At 39.9% G+C, this 23,183-nt stretch overlaps 1 protein-coding gene across 1 annotated transcript; it reads left to right on the top strand.

The window, feature by feature from the left end:
- The first annotated feature begins 14,407 nt into the window (after positions 1–14,407).
- On the top strand, positions 14,408–22,306 carry LOC149286982 (3'-5' exoribonuclease 1-like). Its single transcript, XM_089493565.1, has 7 exons — positions 14,408–14,506; positions 15,245–15,423; positions 17,001–17,220; positions 17,790–17,873; positions 19,289–19,398; positions 21,042–21,156; positions 22,064–22,306. The coding sequence occupies exons 1-7, from the start codon at positions 14,408–14,410 to the stop codon at positions 22,304–22,306; spliced, it is 1,050 nt and encodes a 349-aa protein (XP_089349691.1).
- Positions 22,307–23,183: the final 877 nt, after the last annotated feature.

The following is a 23,183-nucleotide window of genomic DNA, read 5'->3' as shown; positions in this document are numbered from 1 at the left end:
GCAGTGAGTTTTGAGATCTTTCTTGAATGTGGAGAGGGAGGGTGAAGGGTTGGTGGAAGTAGATTCCAGAGATATGGGGCAGGCCAATCTTGTAGATGGGAAAAAGAAGAGGTGAAAACTAAGTGAGGAGGAGAGCCTTAGCTCATGGGAAGAACGTAAGGATCAAGTGGGAGAGTATTTGCTTATAAGAGCAGAAATGTATGGAGGAGTAGTGTTATGGAGGGCCTTATATGTTAGTACCAGGATTTTAAATTTAATTCTAAAGGTAATAGGGAGCCAGTGGAGGATTTGGGGAACAGAAGAGGAGCAGCGTGCAAGGAAGATCAGCCTAGCAGCTGCATTTTGGACAGACTGCAAAGGAAAGAGTTGAGACAGTGGAATGCCAACCAGAATAGTGTTGCAGTAGTCAAGACAGGAAATGATAAGTGAATGAACCAAAGTTTTGGCGGATGCAAGAAATGTCTTTAGGTGCAAGCTGCAGGATCTGGTGAGGGACTGAATGTGAGGGATGACGGAGAGGTTTGAGTCAAGGATGACCCCAAGGCCCAGTGGCATCTCCAGCTTTCATATTTAGGGGGCACATGGTGGGACAGGGACCAAAGTAGGAGGGGCAATTATAAAATGCTACATATACTATATATATATATATATATATATATATATATATATATATATATAGTAAGTTCCTGCGGGAACAGGGCCCTTCATTCCTCTTGTATCTGTATGTCAATTTCTGTATTGTACTTGTCGCTATCTGTAAAATTTTCATCTTGTACAGCGCTGCAGAATCTGTCGGCACTTTATAAATAAAGTATAATAATAAAATAATAATATATATGTGTGTGTATATATATGCGTTAGACACGCATTTGTAACTACATAATATGTACTTCTCTTTGAAGTAAAGACCGTAATTAAAACATGATTTCAAAATAACAGCTGAACTGGCAGTTTTTATTCTTCGATATTAGCCCCTGCTGCCAATATATATTATTAGCCCCTGCCACCAATATATATATATATATATATATATATATATATATATAAAAATATTAGCCCCTGCTGCCAATATATGTATTATATTAATATTAGCCCCTGCTGCCAATATATATATATATATATATTATATTAATATTAGCCCCTGCCACCAATATATATATAAATATTAGCCCCTGCCACCAATATATATATATATATATATATATATATATATATATATATGTATTATATTATGTTGCCTCTGTAAGTCAAATTGTTATGTTAAATACTACTTGTTATGTCCTGTCCACCCATTGTACAGCACTACGGAATTTGATGGCACTTTATAAAACAATAAATAATAATAAACAATAATTATAATAATATTAGCCCCTGCTGCCGATATATATTAATTTAGCCCCAGCTGCAAATATTTACCGTATTGGCTCGGATATAGGCCGCCCCCGTATATAGGCTGCACCCTAAAAGTTTGGTGCTTTTTTAAAGAAAAAGAGTAGGATGCAGATCCCCTGCACCGCTGCGGGGGATCTGTATCCTAACCCCGCTGCCTGCCTGGCGCCCGGGACTGCATGTCCCGGGCTTCAGGCGCTAGACCCCGAATATAGGCCGCACCCCCACTTTAAAGACTTAAAGTGGGGGAAAAAAGTGCGGCCTATATTCGAGCCAATACGGTATATATATATATATATATATATATATATATATAGGGCTGCAAGCCCAGGTTCCAACATGTACTGGCTGCCTGGGCATGATAGGAGTGCGATTACAGCCTCCCTATACCATGCTCCTCACACACACGTACATATCCATGCTATCACACACACACTCATTCACAAACATTAATTCACTCATTCATATACCCATATTCATTCCTTTAATCACGCATACTTGCTCATACACCCTACCCAACCCCTGAAGAGCTCTCACTCGCAGACTTCCACAGGGGCCCTGCTGCTTCACTCTGTGTTGCTCGCACTCTGTGAGAACAACTTCTCTTGTCCCACATAGGGGAAGAAGGGACGGAGCAGGGTCATAGGACGTGCATTCACATTCACATTCACAGTGGTGGTAGATTTTTATTTTTTTTTTAACTAAAAAGCGGACCTGCCGCTTACCTTGAACCTTCGCGGCTGCACAGGAACCCAGTGGAGTCACGTGAATGCACATCGCATCACATGACTCCGCTCAGTTCCTGTTCCTGCTCGAGCAAAGCAGAGGGGAAACAGTGGCCCCCACGGAAGTCGGCGAGCGGCAGCAGAAGATCTGCAGTTCAGGTAAGGTGGGGGAGTAAATGAATGTATGTATGTATGTATATGTGTGTGTTTTAGCTTGGATCCATGTGTAGGGGGCACAGGGAGGGGGAACAGGGAGGCTGAAAGTGATGTGCATGTGCTGGCTGCCTGAGCATGATAGGAGTGTGACTGCTAACAGTTGCTAGTAGCTAACATCAATCACACTCATATCATGCCCATGAAAAAAATGGGTCCCCAGGAAAGCATTTCCTTGGGCACCACTCCACACTCCCTAGCATGCAATCACTACCTCCACTACCACACCAAAAAAAATTGCCACACTGACTGCAGATTAGGGGAAGACTGTGAGAGTCTTCCCTCTTTCTGACCCTACTGTGACATTGAGAGGTCCTCTCCCCCTGTAATCATCCCTAGAGTTTCTTTGTCCCATCTCAATGCAACATGAGAACATTTTTACCCATGACGTATATCACTGGCCCTATAGGGACATCTTCTCATGATGTACATATATAATTACTTACCGTATGTATGTTATTTGTCACAAATGAGTTAATTTATGGTTGATATGCTGCTGATATAGTTTTTCTACATTCTACCTGTCTCAGTAAGCAACCCATGTACTTTAAAGCAGTCAGTATGTAGCTCAGATGGCTCACATGTAAATGTAAAGACAATCTCCTTTCTTAAAGTGAATAACAAAACCAAAAAGCCCTCATCTTTTTTTTTTGTATGTCCACATTGTTATGTGATTCACACTTGGTATGTTCTGCTTACCCATTGTATATTGCTAACGAATATAGTGGTGCTTTATAAATAAATAAATTACAAAGAGCCATATACTAAGCACAGTCTTTCCTTAACCAGGGTATTCTTTCCTTAACCAGGGAGGAAAGAACCAAACTGCAGTAAAACTTTTTTTAAGTTCAGATGTTTTGAAATAACAGTATTTTCTAAATTTATGACTGCTTTATAGGAAGTAAAATCAGTAAGTTATTATGTTTTCAAAAACCATATAGATTGTGCTTTTTTTCCATTAACAGATATCTCAGTCATCACGCTGATGGTGGAAAAAAGAAATCTGAAAGCAGAACAGTTGTAAGCCACACATCTTGTCTGATATATGTAATATGCAAATTGTTTTCACAATTTTTGTAGGATATGAATTTAAAAAGGTAAATTCACGATTTATGTATGAAGTACTAAGGCCTGAGAATCTGTAGACTTTCTACAGTTAAGTTGATTACCTGCTGAAGTTGATGTATTCCTACATTTGAGAGGAAATTACAAATAGGCCATCATTCACACTAAAAGTGCTACATTGTCCCATATGTTTACAGAAATCAAGAAGTTATAAAATACATGTACTGTTTCAAAGTGTTGATTTTGTTAAAACCTAATGAGTTTCTCCTTTATAAGTGCCTACAAGTACAAGTTTTAATGTATCAAACCACAGCACAATCATAAATAAAGGCAAATGACGCATTCAACTGTTAGAGGAGGCTCCATGAGATTCCTTCCTATTTTAGAAAGCAAATGGATGCAAGAAGAGAAGGCAGGAGACATAAGAGGGCTAGTGTGCCACAAAACAATACATGTTGGTTCTTATTTAAAAGAACATAAAACCATTCAAGCGTGAGAGAACATCTGATTGCTTGTGTTTTAATATTTAATTTTAGCATGTTAAAAAATGTCTATAATTCCATATTTCTTCTAAAACTAAACTCACGGCTACATCGACGGCTAGAGCTACCTATTTAATGGAAATGAGCTAGAGATTTTAGTTTCTAAATAAAAAGTAAACAGATTATTTACAAGTATATTTTAAGCTTTTTTATAATGTAAAACAAATAAGGGTTATACAAAGAAAATTTGTATATTTTGTTTTCATTGCAAAGCAACAAACCCAGAATGAACGGTTACATAAAACTGGAGATAGGCAAGTTTCTGAAAAAGAATACCATATAATGAGTAAGTACTGACAGACATTCATAATGACTAAACTATTGCTGTGTATATACTGATATATTGGCATTATGTTCACATCTGGTAATAGTGATAAGAAACACTGGGTGGTCAGCGCGCTGTGGAAGTCCAAGCTTGCAGAGACAGCCTTTGAAATAATTGAAATGGGTATTATTTAGAGAAAATTTATGAGACTTTGGGGAAAATGAGCAAGAAATCAGGCTTAAGGGCTAGCTGTTAGGACAACCTGTCGTTTAAAGAGATAGCTACCCCTCACTTTTTTTACATTATTTTAGTTGTGTCAGTTGCATAGAGATCAACCATTTATTAGTACAAACCACACAGGAACTGAACTGGGATTTCAGGAGAAACACAACAAAAAGAGATGGCCAGCCCCAAGGGGGCTTCGTCAAAACCCACTCCTGTAGGATACTTGCCTTTCGGACTGATCCCAGAGGCTAAACAGTATGGGTTTACTCCAAATTGCTCCGAAAGCTTCATGGTCCTATTCTACATCTCTCTCTATGAAATTACTGTATAGAATTGCAATAAAATATTGGTGGAAAGTCTAAAGTACTCTTTAACTTAAGCAGTGAGTTTGATTTTAGTCATAAAATCCAGAAGTACCACTAATGGTATCACAGTTCAAATTTTATTGTACAAATGTACCATATTGTCTCTGAATAGCCAAGCCACTAACTTCATACATAATCTTTTGTTTGGGTGCATGGAAATAGGGCTGTGAACATTTCTTACATTTATATTTGTATTGATCAGGCTGATTTTTGCTTTTGTAAAACCTCAGATCATAAAGAGCAGCAGAGAAAATCCCAAACCAGAGCTCAAGATGATGCACCGAAAGCAACCATATGTACTCCCTCCGATTCTCAGATAAACTCCACTGACACCGTCAAAGGATTTTCAAAAGCAGCCGCTAGCAAGAAACAGACGACTACATCAGCAGCTCCCACCAAGAAATCATCTACCTGCAGCATTCTATAAGTCACGTCATCCCATTCATGAATAAATATTATGTGATTTTCTAAATCTTTGCCACAGAGAGAATATTTGTATCTCGCATTTAGTTTCTACTTAGATGTTATTATTATTGTATGTAATTTATTGATCACAAATAAGTTCTGCTTTGCACTGCAGTAGTAAAAATGTATAAGAGGTGTGATACTATGTAGGCCTACAAAAATACTATTATAGGCATTTAAAAACACATACATAATGCAGGAGGCATTTACTGCTCATATAAAATGAAAAGATAATGTGTACTGACAAAGAGAAAAATGTGTGTTTCATAAATGGTCAATTCTGTATACAGAACTATTGCTGGTATTAATGATATCACAAAGGGAGCAAGGTTACTTACTTTAAACAGTATTGGAAGCCTATCCCAGGCATCTACTACCCTTTCTGTAAAGTAGACTTTTTCACACTACCCCTGTCTTCCACCCTTTAATTTTAAATGCACTCTAACTATAATTTCTCTTTCTTTATAAAAGATTTACTCATTTGTCTCAAAGACATCTTGGTCATATAGGTAATGTCACAGAATCCTCCGTGCCATGGGCTCCTGGGGGCCAGGCTCCTCCCTACAGACTATGGGTCCTGGCTTTAGAAGGGGTTCTGTTTTTGGAGACTACTTCTTCCCTGGTACAGAGAGCCACATTTCTGACTGATGTCGGTGGGCAGTCCTGATGAAGTCAGTGGGCTTTCTTGCTGATGTCAGTGGGCGTTCCTGCTGACATCACAGGAGACACACCCATTTAAAGGGAAATGGGCGGGGCATGTTAAGACCCTGCGACCCAGAGGATTCGGGTGTTGACTTGGAGAACCAGAGAATTGGTGATTCACCCAGATGTCTCCAGGTCAAATCCGGAGAGTTCCCAGGTATGGTTATGTGTGGTATGTTGCTCTCCATCAGGTCAGGACTTACAGGACAGAGAAGTCTATGGTCCGAAGTCACGAAACCACCTATGTTTACAATCTCCCCCAAAGACTACAATAGTGACCCCCCCTATTAGGCTGAGGTGGGCCAAATGTAAATACTGAGCAGTGTGCAAAGGAGGGCCTAATTGAGAACTGTGTGTGTTTTGTGGTGACTATTGTATGTAAATGACCCACTTATACTGTTCAATTAACGATGTGTTTCCCATTTAAACTGAGCTCTGGCTTTACCTCAACACTAGCTCTGTCTGATGTTTGAGGTTATATGCTATTATCACTATTTTTCAATTAGCGGTGTACCTTAACTCTGCATATCCAGGGTCCCAAGTTCCTGTCCTGGGCTCAAGGAGCGGCTTCTAACGGTGTATCCATCAAAGGTAATTTTTGTTAATCAAACACATTAACCTGTTTTAGCTAGTACAACACATTAAGCTTACAGTTCTAGTTACTTTTATGTTAAATAATGTACACCAAATATGCTATCTTAAATTACAAGGGATACCTTTGTCTGTGCTATTTTCCTAGCTACAATATAGTTTATACTTACTAATACTTAAAAAAAAGTACACTCCAAGACACACCTCTCATAATAACTATTAAGAACTAGTTCTACTTACCTATATCTAATAGCTGGTGCTATTTTAGCGTATGCTCTACCAGCTCATTCATGAAAATATACACAATAAGATGCATGTGTATGATCCGATTATAGGCCGCACCCTTATAGTTTAGTGCTATTTTTTAAAAATATATATTTTTAAAGAAACAATACACATTAGTGTACTGTACTGGTATCTACTACGCAGTTAGTTCTGCTTTTGTCAGCATATGTTATATACAAATAGAAATTTGGAAAACCATTTATAAGTTATAAATAAAGAAGGGGAAAGGAATAGACAGGTGGAGGTCACGTCTGCCGCATCTACAGAATGAGGGTGGAACAAAGCTTTTTGCTTGTTTGTTGCTCGTGTCGCCAGGGGATGGCATTTTCAACGGACCGCGGTACCGGAACTGCTCTGCATCCTCGGTAGTCATCAGCAGTCTTATGATCGCACACCGGTTTACTAGTCTAAATCCCAAGTATAGGCCAGTGAAGTGCGGCCTATAAATCGGGCCAATACGGTATTTCACAAATTTCGAAAGCAAAATTTGAATAAATCTTAATTCAGACTATTTCTTAAGATTTTCCAGGACAAATGATCTAGATGCGATTGAAAGAGTTGTGGACTTACACCTCTCATTTTCCTTAAAACTTTATTTTTTGCCTTGAGCCAAGTTCGCTTATTGTGTGAATGCCACAAATTTTTTGTATTTCCATTGATAGGCAAACCACATTTCATCTATTTGAATGGGAAGTTCTGACCACTTGACCCCTTGCTTCAACAGAGATTATAGCCATACATGTTGTACCAGTCTGGTTAGTCACGTTCGTTGGCATCTCCAGGACATCTGTGAGGTTCCCGCACAGTACAGCCACAATGATGGTACGGCTCCGTATCCATCAGCTCTTCAAACAGATTATGATGTTGGTGAAATGTAACTGCAGTTGCATTGTTTAACCCCTTGATGAAAATTGCCGGGCCGGGCACGTCACGGAAAAACATGTCGTTAACGAAAAAATGACGTGCCAGGACCGTCATTTGTTAAAACAGGTAAAAAAAATAGATCCGTGATCGATTTTTTTACCCAAACGGCGTTGCTGTAATGCCTTGACCTCGAGGCATTCAGCAACGCCATGATCGGAATCAGGGGCAATGTCTGGCCCATCCCCGGGGCGTCAACATCCGCCATACAATGTATGGTGGCGGACGCCCGTTTTAAAAGCGTTTAGGAGGCGATCAACGATCACCTCCTAAACTTAAATGGTGTCACTGGAATGCCTCGATCAGGAGGCATCCAGCGACACCAAACACTTACCTCTTGATGGACTGTGAACGCTCCGGAGAGCGGTCACAGCCGCAGCTGCCGGTGATCTTCGCCATCGGCAAGATGGCGGCGGCCCGGGAAAGAAAATAATAAAGATGAAAAGGTTCACTAGACGGTCTCCAGACCCTCTAGAGAACTCTGGCTCCACTTGCAGGTCAATGGAGCCCAGCTTTCTAATCACAGTGTGATTAGAAAAAATAAATAAAAAATAAAATAAAATTAATAATTAGAAAAAAAATTAGTAAAAAACCAGTAAAATGTAAAAATAATTTCCCTCTAATGTCACTATCAGGGGAACCTTCAAGTTGAAAAAAAATGTTAAAAATGTTTTAAAAAAGGCAAAAAAAAATTAATATATATATAAAAAATATATTTTTGTGAGCAAGTCCTAAAATTAGCACATTAACTTAAAACAATTCTCGCATGGAAAGAGTTACAATACTGGCATATTAAATGCCCATGGGGTGTCTACTTTTAAAAAATGTATGATTTGATGGGGTAAATTGAATTGGCCGGATTCAACAATGTCCCAGTTAACACGGGAGGGGGAAGGATGGCCACACATCTAATTTCCAATTAGAAAAATGCACACGTACCAAATGTGGCCTTTTAGTTCCCCCCAAAAATGACAAACCCATGCATGTGGGGTATCACTGTACTCAGGAGATGTTGCTGAACACATATTGGGGTGTCGTGTGACAGCGGCATATACCAGGAGCTGTAAATTCATACATAAAGTAGGTGTGTGTGGGAAAAATACACACACAAAAATACTACTGCAAACTTTGAAAAAATGCTGGTGGTAAAATGTGTGCAAGCAAAGAGTTAAAATACCAGCATTTAAAATACCCTATGGTGTCTAGTTTTCAAAAATATATGGTTTTGTTGGGCACACTGAAATGGCCCGGCTCAAAGATGTACCAAATAGGGCATGGGCAGTGGATCCCCAAATGCCAAAGTTCAACATTGAAAATGTGCATGCCCCAAATGTGGCCCTTTTGCCCCCAACCAGCCAGGCAATATCATTCATGTGTGGTATCACTGTGCTCAGGAGATGTTGCTGAACACATATTGGGGTGTTTTGTGATAGTGACATATACGAGAACTTTTTAATTGATACCTGAAGTAAAATGTGTGTGACAAAACAAATGCAAAAAAATGACTACCACAAAGTTTGACAAAGACTGGTGGTAGATATGGTGCATGGAAAGAGTTAAAATACTAGCATTTTAAATACCCTGGGGTGTCTAGTTTTCAAAAATATATGGCTTTATTGGGCATACTGAAATGGCCCAGCTCAAAGATGTACCAAATAGGGCATGGGCAGTGGATCCCCAAATGCCAAAGTTCAACATTGAAAATGTGCATGCCCCAAATGTGGCCCTTTTGCCCCCAACCAGCCAGGCAAAATCATTCATGTGAGGTATCGCTGTACTCAGGATATGTTGCTAAACACATATTGGGGTGTTTTATGATAGTGACATATACCAGAACCTGTTTATTCATACCTAAAGTAAAATGTGTGTGAAAAAACAAATGCAAAAAAAATGACTACCATAAAGTTTGACAAAGGCTGATGGTAGAATTAGTGCTTGGAAAGGGTTAAAATACTAGCATTTGGAATACCCTGGGCTGTCTAGTTTTCAAAAATATATGACTTGATGGGGTAAATTGTATTGGCCGGCTTCAAAGATACCCAAAATGGCACATGGGGGGAAGAATTACAAGATTTGGAAAAAATGGCTTTGAAATAGCAAAATGCTACCTGTACTTTTTGCCCCATAATGTGTAGAAAAAAGCAAAAAAACATTAAAACATTGGGTATTTCTAAACTCAGGACAAATAGTACAATCTATTTAGCAGGTTTTTTCATTACCTTTTATAGATGAGTAAAAGATTTTTCAACTAAAAGTTAGAAACAGTCATTTTTTTCTAAATTTTTCACCATATTTTATACTTTTTTTTAATAGTAAATAATATGATACAATCAAAACAATGTCATCTAAAGAAAGCCCTTCTTGTCCTGAAAAAAACAATATCTAATGTGTGTGGGTTCAGTAAACGGGAAAGAAGAAAATTACAACTAAACACCAGCAGCGCAGAAATGTTAAAACGGCCATTGTCACGAAGGGTACAAAAAGTAAAATCAGCCTTTGTCACGAAGGGGTTAAACAAAAAAAAGTTAAAAAAAACAAATCGCTGAGGAACATTATAAGGGTGATGGGAGCTGTAAACCACAAAAGCAGATGAGAAAAGCAAAAACAGTGAAATATAGTATGTAGTGTTCCCGTTCAATTTTAAAACAATACACCCTACAAAACTATGCATGCCAGGTATTTCTGCAACCTGGAGATGCACCTGAATACATTTTGGTGAAAACATTTTGCAGTTGCATGTAATCTGTACAATAAGAAAAATATAAAGTCACTTAGCCAGGGATTGGCGACAAATTGGTTGCATGATAAGTGTCCAAATACCCTGGACTGCCTTCTCTCCAAAAATATCTACTTTTGCAAGGGGTATTTGAAGCTGGTGGCCTGCCATACAGTAAAATGTGGAAAATTCAAGTTTGGAAAAGGTAACAAGCATGTTCCATTTTGTGCCTGCTAACTTCCAAAAAAACATTTAACCCCTTAACGACAATCCACGTAAATGTACGGGGTGACGATGCAATGCGTTAGTGACAATGCCCGTACATGTACGTGGTCGCGATATTTGATATTATGATGCTGTCCAGGCAAACCAAAAAAAAAGTTTTTCAAACCTTCCGATCACCGAGATCGGAGGTTTAAACAACAGACCGGCGATGTAAATCACTGATCTGTTAAACACGCCCCTGAGCGCGATGCAAATCGGGTAAGGGTCATTCCAGGCTGCCTCTTCATTGAGGCAAGCCTGCAATGCTCCAGAGGGGGCCTCACAACCTCCCCCGATCCCCGTGATTCACAGTGAATCACGGCGATCGGTGGGTTAAACGACAGACCAGTGACTGAAATCACTGGTCTGTCAATCACGCCCCCCCCCCGAACCCGATGCAAATCGGTTGAGGGTCATTCCAGGCTGCCTCTTCATTGAGGCAAGCCTGCAATGCTCCAGGGGGGCTTCACAACCTCCCAATCCCCGTGATTCACAGTGAATCACGGCGATCGGTGGGTTAAACTACAGACCAGTGACTGAAGTCACTGGTCTGTCAATCACGCATTCCAGCCTGCCTCTTCATTGAGGCAATGACGTTTTTTTAACTATACACTGAGGTTGTGTAGCCTCAGAGGGGGCTACACAACCTCAGTGCATAGTAAAAAAAAAAGTAAAAAAAAATAGTAAATTCAAAAAAATGTATATATATATATATATATATATATATATATATATATATATACCGTATTGGCTCAGATATAGGCCGCCCCGTATATAGGCCGCACCCTAAAAGTTTGGTGCTTTTTTAAAGAAAACGTTTTTTTCTTTAAAAAAGGACCAAAAAAACATGCTGCCACTCTGTCTCCCCCCCCCGAGATATGCTGCCACTGTCCTCCCCCCCGAGATATGCTGCCACTGTCCTCCCCCCCCCCCCCGAGATATGCTGCCACTGTCCTCCTCATCCCCACCGAAATATGCTGCCACTGTCCTCCCCCCCGAGATATGCTGCCACTGTCCTCCTCCTCCCCCCCCGAAATATGCTGCCACTCTGCGCCCCCGACTTACCAGAGCAGACTCCCGGGTGTCTTGCGGGGCCGGCGGGGGACATCTACGCAATACGCATATACAACTTCCGGTGCCGGCACTCAGCGGATGTGCCGGCACCGGAAGTTGTATACGCGTATTGCGTAGATGTCCCCCGCCGGCCCCGCAAGACACCCGGGAGTCTGCTCTGGTAAGTCTTGGGGGGAGAGGTAAAACGCATCGTGTGGACAGTCAACCTCCGCAGCCAGTGACCGTCCGCACAATGCGCTTAGACAACCTCCCGTGCCGGCACCCCCCCGTGGAAAGTGCTGGCAGGGGAGGCTGTCTGAGCGTATCGGAGAGTAGGATGCAGGTCCCCTGCACCGCTGCGGGGGATCTGTATCCTAACCCCGCTGTCTGCCCGGGGGGCGCTAGACCCCGAATATAGGCCGCACCCCCTATAGTGCGGCCTATATTCGAGCCAATACGGTATATATATATATATATATATATATATATATATATATAGTTACATGTAAAAATAAATCCCTACTGTCACGAAAAAAGTGCAAATAGATATATATGTATAAGTTTTTTACGCACAAGTCCTACCATTAGCGCTTTATCTTCCCAAAAAATTCCCACACGGAAAGAGTTAAAATATTGGCATTATAAATGCCCATAGGGTGTCTAGTATTAAAAAATTTGATGGGGTAAATTGAATTGGCCGGCTTTAAAGATGTCCCAAGTATGGGACGTGGGCACAGAGTGACCAGATGTCTAAATGGCAAAAAAATACACATCTCACAAAGGTGGCCTTTTACCTCCCAAATAACCCAACAAACCCATGCATGTGGGGTATCACTGCGCTCAGGAGATGTTACTGAACACATATCGGGGTGTTGTTTGACACGTACATATACCAGGAGCGGTAAATTTATACCTGAAGTACAACGTGTATGAAAAAAATACAAATATTTTTTACTACCCTAAAGTTTGACAAAGGCTAGTGGTAGAATTAGTGCATGTAAAGGGTTAAAATACCAGCATTTGAAATGCCTTGGGGTGTCTAGTTTTTAAAAATATATGGTTTGATGGGGTAAATTTCATTGGCCGGCTTCAAAGATACCCAAAATGGCACATGGGGCAGAATGACCAGCTTTGGGGAAAAAAAGGGTTTTGAAATAACAAAACGCTAATTGTACTTACTGCCCCATAACGTGCAGAAAAAAGCAAAAAAACATAAAAACATTGGGTATTTCTAAACTCAGGACAAATAGTAGAATCTATTTTAGCAGGTTTTTTATTAGTTTTTGCAGACGAGTAAAAGTTTTTTGTTCAAAAAGTGAGAAAACATAATTTTTTTAAAAAAAATCACCATATTTTATCATTTTTTTAATAGTAAATTAGATGATATGATAAAAATAACGGTATCTAAAGAAAGCCCTGTTTGTCCTGAAAAAAACAATATATAACATGTGTGGGAGCACGAAATGAGAAAGAAGAAAATCACAGCTAGACAGCAACACTGAAAAATGTTAAAAGAGCCATTGTCCCACAATATACTACGAGTAATAACCCCTACTGTCCTTAAGGGGTTAAAAAAAGAAAAAAAAAACCTATGCATGTTGGGTGTTTTGAAATTCAAGACTCTTACATTAAGATATTTCGTGTTATTTTGGTGAACGAAACTGGTTTGTGGATCACGTTCTTGGTAAAATGTAAAACTATTGTAAGTAAATGCCACATCAGAAACATTCATGTTCAAAGAAGTGGTGTATTCCGGTCCCAGCTGTTCCACAGGGACCATCCCTCCATGAGCCAGGTGGAGAAGATCAAAGAACTCCCATATACCCAACGCAAGACTGCATCTAGCTGGATTAGCCTCGTGTCCTTTAAATGCAGCACTCAGCCACAATTCACCACTTGTTTTAAGATCAAGTTTGTTGTGTCAATCTGTCAAGCAGTAGAGCAATTGTGACCTACGTAATCAGCAATATACTGGCGCTAAAAGCACCAGCCGGGATGCTCACATATTATGGAATCTGTGAAATCAGCTCTTGAATATGTGACTCTACTGGAATAAAAAAAACGAGCGTCTAGCAAACCTATATAGCTCCCACGTATAGTTACGTTGCATAGGCAGGACGGTTATTTGAAATGTTCAACACTTCACATTAGCGTTTACATATATATATATATATATATATATATATACACGTATTAGGTTTTAGCAAGTCCTATAATATTAGCTTCCTTTTTTAGTACTAGCTATTTCAACATTGACTCTACTCTCCTCCCACAAGCTCTCCGCATTTGCCAACGCGTAACCAGTCACGGCTTCCAAGGAAGGACGGGGTCATGTGACGACATCACTGCAGCGACAGGTTTGCGCTGTCAGTGACCTGTTAAGCGTTGGCGCATGCGCAGTAGTCGATACTAAGCATTCGGGTTGCCCTAAACGGTGCCCAACTTCCCGCTCTTTTCCGAGCTACATGACACATCGAGGACTTGATTGAACTGTGTTTTGTATACAATTGTTTAGCGCGGCTCGTACAGCGACTGTGCCGTGTTGGTGTAAAATGAAAGGGTAAGTGCTGGACAACACTTGAGCAACTGGTGTGATATAGCTACGTCTCGGCGAGTGTAAGATGGGCGACCAGAAGGAAAACCTGCCTCGTTACCCGCATGATGTGGGCGAAGAGGATCTGTGCCAAAAGTTTGAGAACAACCTGGATCTGCTCGGTGAGGTACGTCTTTCATATAACAGCTGGTGCAAGGTGTTTATCTAGAATCATTCGAGTCCATGTAATGATATATTAAGGTAGGAATTAGAATACTAAAGTAGAGTGGCCGATTTTTTTTGTTGTGTTAGAACTCCTTGTCTTAAAATGTTTATTAAGCTATATGTTGCCATGTTAAGCTATTTTAACATGCCTAGTTTAATGCAAACTGTATATCATAAGGTATAATTATGCAAGTTAGCCAATGATACAAAACCATGATATATATATATTTTTTTATCTATCATATCACTTCCCAGTAAATACCAAACTAAGTACCAGTGACAAATGCTACATTTCTTATAAGCTTTTTACATTTATAAACAAAGCATGCCGTTTTCTTTTTTGTTCATCTGGTGCACGTTTTAAGGTCTACAGTTCTTTGCGTAACCTAAATTCAAAAGAGTTGTAGCTCGTATATCCGTTCTCATCAAAAATACATATTTTTATCCGTGGTGGTGTGGGTGTTTTTTTGTTTTGTTTTTTGCTGGTATATGAAATACAGATTTTCATGCACTGATCCCTGCCTGAATTTGCACTTTGTGTCCTTCACGTCCAATGATAAGTGATTATGACTGTTTTGGATGACCAAGTTCTTAGTCTTTCAATTCTAGTCTTGTCATACCCCTCGATTGTACGTATTGTAAGAAGCACTGCATACATTGGCGCTATATAAATAACTGATGATATTACTTTTACTTTCAGGTCAAGCAGTGGAGTAGTATTAATGGTCAGGAGGATACATTGATAACTTCTGTTGCCTCCCCTGTCAATGATTTTAGTGATCCAGTGTATAAAGACATTGCCATTTCAAATGGTTGTGTCAACAGAATGACTAAGGATGAGCTAAAGGCGAAGCTCTCAGAGTTTAAGCTTGATACTAGGTAAGTCCATACATTTGGCAGCCATGTTATAAGAGTCTAAAGGAATTACCAATATGCTCTCTGTGCGTTTCGCTCTTTTCCCTGCTAGAGATGGGCCTGGCTGAATGCATATTCTGATTGTATGTGCAAGAGTTCCATGGGGTCTTATGAGACATGCAGCCTGCAAGTTCCAGTGTAGCAGATGTAGCAGTGGTGGGGACAGGTGTAGTAAAGTATACTTACCATGCACAATGCTGTTTTGTCTTACCTCACATTAGAAGCTACTAATAGTGCTAGAGGCAGTGGAAATGTGTATACTGTAGTGTCAAAAACAGTATGTATATGTATAGCGCTTGAGTCAGTGTGTGTGTGTATAGTGCTAGAGTTTGTATATTTTATATATATATAGTTTTGGTGTGTGTATTTTGTTGGATAGTGTGTGTATGTATGTATGTGTGGTGTGTTATCATATGGCATTATATATCAGAAATCTGTATATCAGAGTGTGTGTTAGTGTAAGGTGTTAGCAGGTGTGTTACTAAAAATGTATCTTAGTGTATGATGTTAGAATGTATGCATAACAATATGCTGTTGCATATGCGTCTTACTGTATGGTGTGTGTGTTCGCGTGTGTGGATGTCAGCGTATGGTGTTAGAGTGAATGCTAGGGTAAGTGGTACCTGGGAGAATGAGTTCCGGGGCAGGATACTGACGGATGCGTGCTGCACAGAGTCAGCTAGCATCACGTGACACACACAAGCACACAGAACAGAAGTAGAAGGCACCAATTATTTAATGTATTTATTTAGCAATGTAATATCTATCCATTATTAACTTGATTTACTAATAATTTAACATAGTTTATCAGCTTATTGAATGAATTGATATTTTCACTATTTTATCAATGGAAATGTATCATCTTATATATATGTTTGCCAAATATTTCATGACTTGAGCCATACTTCTATTTACTACATTAATTTTGTGATTTATCTTTAGAATAGGACATACCGTATTTGCTTGATTATAAGACAAGTTTTTTTTCAGAGCAAATGCTCTGAAAAATACCCCTCGTCTTATATTCAAATAGAGGTCTGACTACAAGACTAAGATCCAGATCTCCCACAGTGCAGCCGAGGACCTGGATCCTCCTCTGGCAGCCGGTGGACATCTGAGCGATGCACGCAGACAACCTCTGCTTCTGCCGGAGCTTCTGAGCGCAGGCGTGACATGATCTTCCTGTGCTCCACCATAGAAGCCCTGGCGGAAGTACCGGTCAGCAGTAGTGAAGGTTGTCTGTGCGTATCGCACAGATGTTTACCGGCTGTCAGAGAGGAGGTTGCCCCGCAGAGCTGCAAGAGACGCGCAAACAATCTCTGCTGCTGCCGGCACTTCTGTGACCGAGCACCGGAAGGTCACGCTAGAAGCCCCGACGGAAGTCCCGGGTAGCAGCAGAGGTTGCATGTGCAATGCTCACAGATGTCCACCGGCTGCATTTTTTGTGTTGGCTAATTGAGCTGTATATCTGGTTTTCTTCCATGACAAGTGCTCCCCGATATTTATATAATTATGACATTTTTATGTTTGCGTAAATGCAGAGGTGTAAAAGACGTGCTCAAGAAGCGCCTGAAGAATTACTACAAAAAGCAGAAGCTGACCCATGCATTGTCAAAGGACTCCAGCAACACCGATACATATTATGATTACATATGTGTCATTGACTTTGAAGCCACTTGTGAGGAGGGCAACTCTCGTGACTACGATCATGAAATCATAGAGTTCCCCATTGTGTTGATCAACACAAAGACTTTGGAAATTGTAAGTAGGTAATCAAGTATTTGTGGCAGGTAAAACCTATAGCAGTAAGCAAAATTTGCAATACTAACTGTTGGTGTAACATATTGCATTTATTTATATAGCACTAGCAGATTCCATAGCACTGTTCCAATCAACGAAATAATTTAAAATCACACACGGTAACAAACTGGTACAAAAGTATGAGAGGGCCCTGCTCTTGTGAGCTTACATTCTAGTTGGTGGTTGAGGGGGAAGTGAAACAGTAGGAGAGGACTGCTTGGATGGGGATGAGTTGATAGGATTTGAATGAGCTGTAGAGGTTGTTGATCGTTCAGACGGCACAATTCAGATGATCTCTGGGAGTGTTAGGAGGAACGGTTGTATGCTTCACGAAAAAGGTGGGTTTTCAGAGAGCACACACAAAAGAAATGAGACTGATTTGTGGGGTGGGAGAGATGTGGACACGTTATCAAGGGGACAGGAAGATGAAATATGGTTTGGGAGTAGGGGAAAAGGGGGAAAAAAAGAGTAAAGACGTGGGGGGCACATTTCTCCAGCTGATAGAAACACATGTATTTATTTTTCTCTAGGAGGATACATTTCAGCGATATGTGAGGCCAGAAGTCAATACTCAACTTTCTGAATTCTGTATTAACCTAACAGGAATAACCCAGGTAAATATTTACTGGATCTCCTACAGTAACCAGAAATGTGTGGGGCCATTATATCAGCTGAGGCCAAGTCAGGTTCACATGCTAGTTTAGCCAGACTGCATCATTAGGAAAGTCTGAAATCAAAATGTGTGAAAAAGTACCTGTACTGTATCTGATTTGTATCTGCACTGTTGTCTGTCTTTTTTTTCTTTTTTCTTTTTTTAGCAAAACCTAATGTTAAGCAAAAGGGAACCTGAGTGAATATACAGAGTTCAAATTTACACTCAACACCTGTTAACAGGGGAGGGCTGGCAGCCTAAGGCCTGGGGGGAAAGTCTAGTCAAGTGGCTCGTTGCTCCACCGAATCAGCCCACCATCCATGCCCATCTCCTGATTTTGTAACGCATATTGATGTGATGAGACTGGTACGCTAAAAAAATGTCATCCTACACGGGATGCCTGAGCCCACAATTTAATGCAACTAATCCTTTTCAATAAAATATGCATATTGAAATAGAGTAAATAACACAAAACCTTTACTTTTCCTCTCACTGATTTCTGGGCCTTGAAAGTTGTGTCCTCTGAAGTGACTACAAATTCAGGAGGGTGTTTTATCTCTGGGTAACTAAAAATTTAATTTGTTCAATTTATTCCTATAAAAATTCAAGTGCCAGGAAACAGATGACCAAATACACACACCAAGACAGGCTCTGCCACACCGACGTACCAAACACACACCAGGACAGGCTCTGCCACACCGACACACCAGGACAGGCTCTGACACACCAAACACACACACACACACACCCCAGGACAGGCTCTGCCACACCAAACACACACACCAGGACAGGCTCTGCCACACCGACACCCAAACACACACACCAGGACAGGCTCTGCCACACCGACACCCAAACACACCCCCTGGCCCAGCCTGCCTCTGCCTGTTAATTACCCTTTTTAGCAGCAATATTGTAGTCAGTTGCTTCCTATAGTCATTTAATGGTCCCACTGGGCTGTTGAATAATGCTTGCCTACCCCCCCCCCCCAATACAGAACTTCTGTTTTCATTGGCATTGTGGGTTTTTAGGTCATATAATATTACTGCACTGGGTTTTTTATACAGATGGATTAATGACCTAACTTTCTCCTATAAAATAGTCTTAACAAAGGAGAATTTGTGGTTCCTTCAGTGATTCTAAGTTTTCCCAATGCAGCAAAGCATACACAAACCATGATAATTCTGTTTTGCTCAACATCTATCTACCATGTGTGTTACTCAATAAGTCTATTATCTGTTTGTTTTACTAGGAATGCCTTATTACCACAAATTACAAAATTCACTGATGAAAGTCAATGTGAACAATATGCAGCAATACAGAAAATTTTGGTGGCATATGTAGATATGTAAAGTGATAAAGTTGTTCCCATTCTTACAGGATGTTGTGGACAAAGCTGACACATTCCCTAGTGTTCTCCAAAGAGTTGTGGACTGGATGCGAGAAAAGGAGCTTGGTACAAAGTACAAGTATGCTATACTGACTGATGGGTATGGACTCTTACCTATAATTAATATGTTCAAAATGCTATAGTAATTTATGGTTTTCAGTTGACGTTTGGCCTTGAGAGGGAGCATTAGTTCACATTATTAGCAAGTATTATCTCTTATTTATGTAGCACCAACAACTTACGCAGCGCTTAATGCAATACATATATTTAAGGGGTATGACATGATTAGAATTGACAGACTAAGACAAACCGATACATTAGGTGGAGAGGGCCCTGCTCGCAAGCCTACAATCTTTAGGGAATGGGGTGAGGACAAACATAAGGTGTAGAGAAAGGGTGAGAGGTAGTGTGGTGGTTATATCAATCACAAGGAAGTTCTAGCAGCTTAGATGGTATGCTTCTCTGAAGAAGTGGGTTTTGAGATGTTTCTTGAATGTTAGGAGGGTGAAAGCTGAAAGTACGGTGGAAGTAGGTTCCAGAGATATGGGGCAGCCCGAGTGAAATCTTGTAGACTGGAAAAGGTAGAGGTGAGGAGGAGAGCCATAGCTCATGGGAAGAACGTAAGGATCGAGTAGGGGTGTATTTGCTTATATGGGGAAGTGTTATAGAGGGCTTTATATGTTAGTACCAGGATTTTAAACTTAATTGTAAAGGTAATAAGGAGCCAGTGGAAGGTTTCACAGAGTGGGGATGCAGAAGAGGAGCGGCATTCAAGGAAGATAAGCCTAGCAGCAGCATTTAAGACAGACTGCAGAGGAGAGAGTTGAGACAGTGGAATGCCAACAAGAAGAGTGTTTCAATAGTCAAGACCGGAAATAAGGGAATGAACCAGAGTTTTTGTGGATTTTTGGATGAGGAATGGGGGGATGCAAGAAATGTTTTTAGGTGCAAGCGGCAGGACCTGGCGAGGGACAGGATGTGAGGGATGAAGGAGAGGTTTGAGTCAAGGATGACTTCAATCTTTGAAGTGGGTAGCATGATCTTGGGCAGTGAGAGAGGTTTGTGGTGTGGGTATGGAGGGACAGAGAAGGGATTTGAAGGTAGAGAAAACGGCATCGCTGGTTGGAAGAAAGGTAGGATATGAGAGAAGAGCTGTTCGGCCAGAGAGAAGGCAAAGTCGTAGGTGCGAAGCATGAATTTGTAGCGAGTAAAGTCTTCAATGGATTTGGATTTTCTGAAGTAGCGTTCAGCCGTGGCCAGCACTTCTGAAGAAAGCGTGTGATCTTGTTATGCCAAGAGACTTGTAGAAAGTTCTGGTTCTTTATCAAGATGCATATAAAGATTGCAAAAGAGCCTTCATATTTCTTAGATTGTATGTTACTGCATTTTACAGTACTGCATCTTACAGTTCAGTATACACGCCTAATGGTGTTTACATATTAAAATAAACCGTATGAATTGGAAGCTTTCTTTATGTCTAAACTATTTGTTCTCGGTACCTGCAGTTATTATTCTATTAAGAAAAAACTAAATAGGGTGCGTGTTTGGAATGGGAAATTAATTACATATGCTGGGTTGAACTAAAATAGTTCCTTCTTCCTCCAAAACAATGACATTGATTTTTAAAACAAAAAAGCATAATTCTTTTAAATGCAATGTGGCAGGTGTATAGGTGACTGAAATATACATTCCAAACTTAAGGTGAAAAAAATGAAAAACCACAATGCGCTTATGTATTTCTAGGTCTTGGGACATGTGCAAGTTTTTGAACATACAGTGTCATATAAGTAGGATTAAATACCCTCGTTTTGCCAAGAAATGGATCAACATACGCAAGTGTTATGGAAACTTCTACAAGGTTTGTACATTGCCAGACTGGGTGTATGTCGTGTTTCTCTGACACCAACACTGAGCAACAGAGACAAAAAAAAGTCTTATAAGATGTACAATATGAATAACAAGCGTCCACTGGTGAACTGACAAAGGTGCATGTGATCTGGACAGGGACAGGTGCTTCATCTGACAGGGTACCCAAGTGTGACCTGAAGGATGCCACAGAGGATGCCTGCTGTAGTTCAAGCATATTACTGCTTCAACACTGCATTGACCAACACTTGCGTTCTAATGCAGAGGCTGGTATCTAGCTGGTGCCCCCGCCTGCCTGCCCATTCATAGATAGTGATGCAGAAAAAAACATAGGTACAGATAAACACCTTATTAGTACTATTCTTTAGTGACTCCACACAAATAATAATCCCTTTTTTTTTTTTTTTTTTTTTTTTTTTTACTTAGTGCCATTATTTTTATTTTATTTTGCTCAGTACTATGTTGCATTTTCTTTTCTCCCTTTGTGCCTTGCCTTCAGAGCTAAATTTTGCCCAAGATATCTTATGACTTGTGTTGGACAAATTTGTTATCTATTTGTGTCTTTTATTATATCAATATTATTATAACTGGAAGAGAAGCTTAACATGTAGAAACCTTTTTCTTTATACGGTATAGAGCACCTGTCTTCTACAGGTAGTTTGCAGGCTGCATTTGGGTATCGCTTGATGCACCAGCACATGCCTGGAAGATTGAATGGTGTATGTCAGATAACTTAGAGCAGTAAATACTAATTTATTTTAGGGTTTAAGTGGTTTTATTGTAAAATGCCAAATGTATTCAAACCTTCAAAACCATTTATGAATTATAAGTAACTCTAACTCTAAGCAGGTGAAAAGGTATATCTTATTTATTTCTTCCAAACTTGTTTTATTCGTTAGGTTCCAAGGAATCAAACAAAACTAACAGTTATGTTGGAGAAGTTGGGAATGACATACGATGGGCGCTTGCACAGTGGTCTGGATGACTCTAAGAACATTGCTCAAATAGTTATACGTATGCTCCAAGATGGCTGCGAGCTGAGAGTTAATGAGCGGATGCATGCAGGCCAGCTAATGAGCGTGTCCAGCTCCTTGCCTTTTGAAGGTTCTCCCATTCCTCAATATCCACAATTGAAAAACTAACTTTCCTGCCACTGTAAATACTTGTTTTGGAGAGTTTTTAAAATCACTTTACATTGTACTGTAACAAAATATATAAAGACATTGTAAAGAGCTGAAGAATAAAATTTGGTATTCAGCAAGTTTTAATAAATATTATTTATAAACAATCATTAGTGGAATATGAAACAAGCACAATAAAATGAACTCTTGATCTTATATTTGTGCTTGTCTCAGTTAGTAAGACATTCATGAGTCGGGTCTATACGCTTTATTTATCCTGAACTGAAAGTACAGTGTTGAGCACTGTTTATTGATTAAGGAGTTGGTCATTAGGATTAATCTTTCTTTTTTGTATTGATATCCATTACACCTGCATTAACAGGCGTTAAGAGTGTTGAACTACATTGCCTTATTACATATATATATATATATATATATATATATATATATATATATATATATATATATATATAAACCAGCTGATTGTCCTGCTCTTTATTTGCATAAGCAATAGTTTGCAGGAGTTTGTTTCAAATCAACGTCATTATGGATTATGCATAGTCAACCCCTAGTGAGTTTGTCCTGCAGGATGAGCTTTGCTGGCCTTGTGTAGTGAGTCTGAGAATTCTTGATCAACTCACAGACTGAACTACTGATTTACACTGTGCTAGCTCTACCCTTTTTGCAAGGGAAACCTGCCAGTGGTATGCATGATTAAGTCAGTGACTCTAAATGACAGCTCGCGTACAATCTAGCCTGCTATCCCCTGCTTTAGTGAAAGAACCCCTTGCTCTTTGTACAATTGTGATTTTTTTTTTTTTCTCACAGGAACAGTCACCATTGATTTTTGCAAGCAGATTGCTCTAGAGTTAAATTTATGGATTGCCAGTCTCTAGTT

The sequence above is a fragment of the Sceloporus occidentalis genome, unplaced genomic scaffold, assembly GCF_023333645.1.
Source record: "Sceloporus occidentalis isolate IW3139 unplaced genomic scaffold, rSceOcc1.0.p SCAF_65, whole genome shotgun sequence".
NCBI classification, from domain to species: Eukaryota; Metazoa; Chordata; class Lepidosauria; order Squamata; family Phrynosomatidae; genus Sceloporus; species Sceloporus occidentalis.
The sequence above is the reverse complement of the archived record's forward strand: the minus strand, read 5'-3'. Positions and strand labels throughout refer to the sequence as shown.

Coding starts and splice junctions, on each gene's coding strand:
- LOC149286982 (XM_089493565.1), top strand. CDS start 14,408: ATGGGCGACCAGAAGGAAAACCTGCCTCGTTACCCGCATGATGTGGGC. Junction 15,424..17,000: donor GAGTTTAAGCTTGATACTAG/GTAAGTCCATAC, acceptor GCGTAAATGCAG/AGGTGTAAAAGACGTGCTCA. Junction 17,221..17,789: donor ACACAAAGACTTTGGAAATT/GTAAGTAGGTAA, acceptor ATTTTTCTCTAG/GAGGATACATTTCAGCGATA.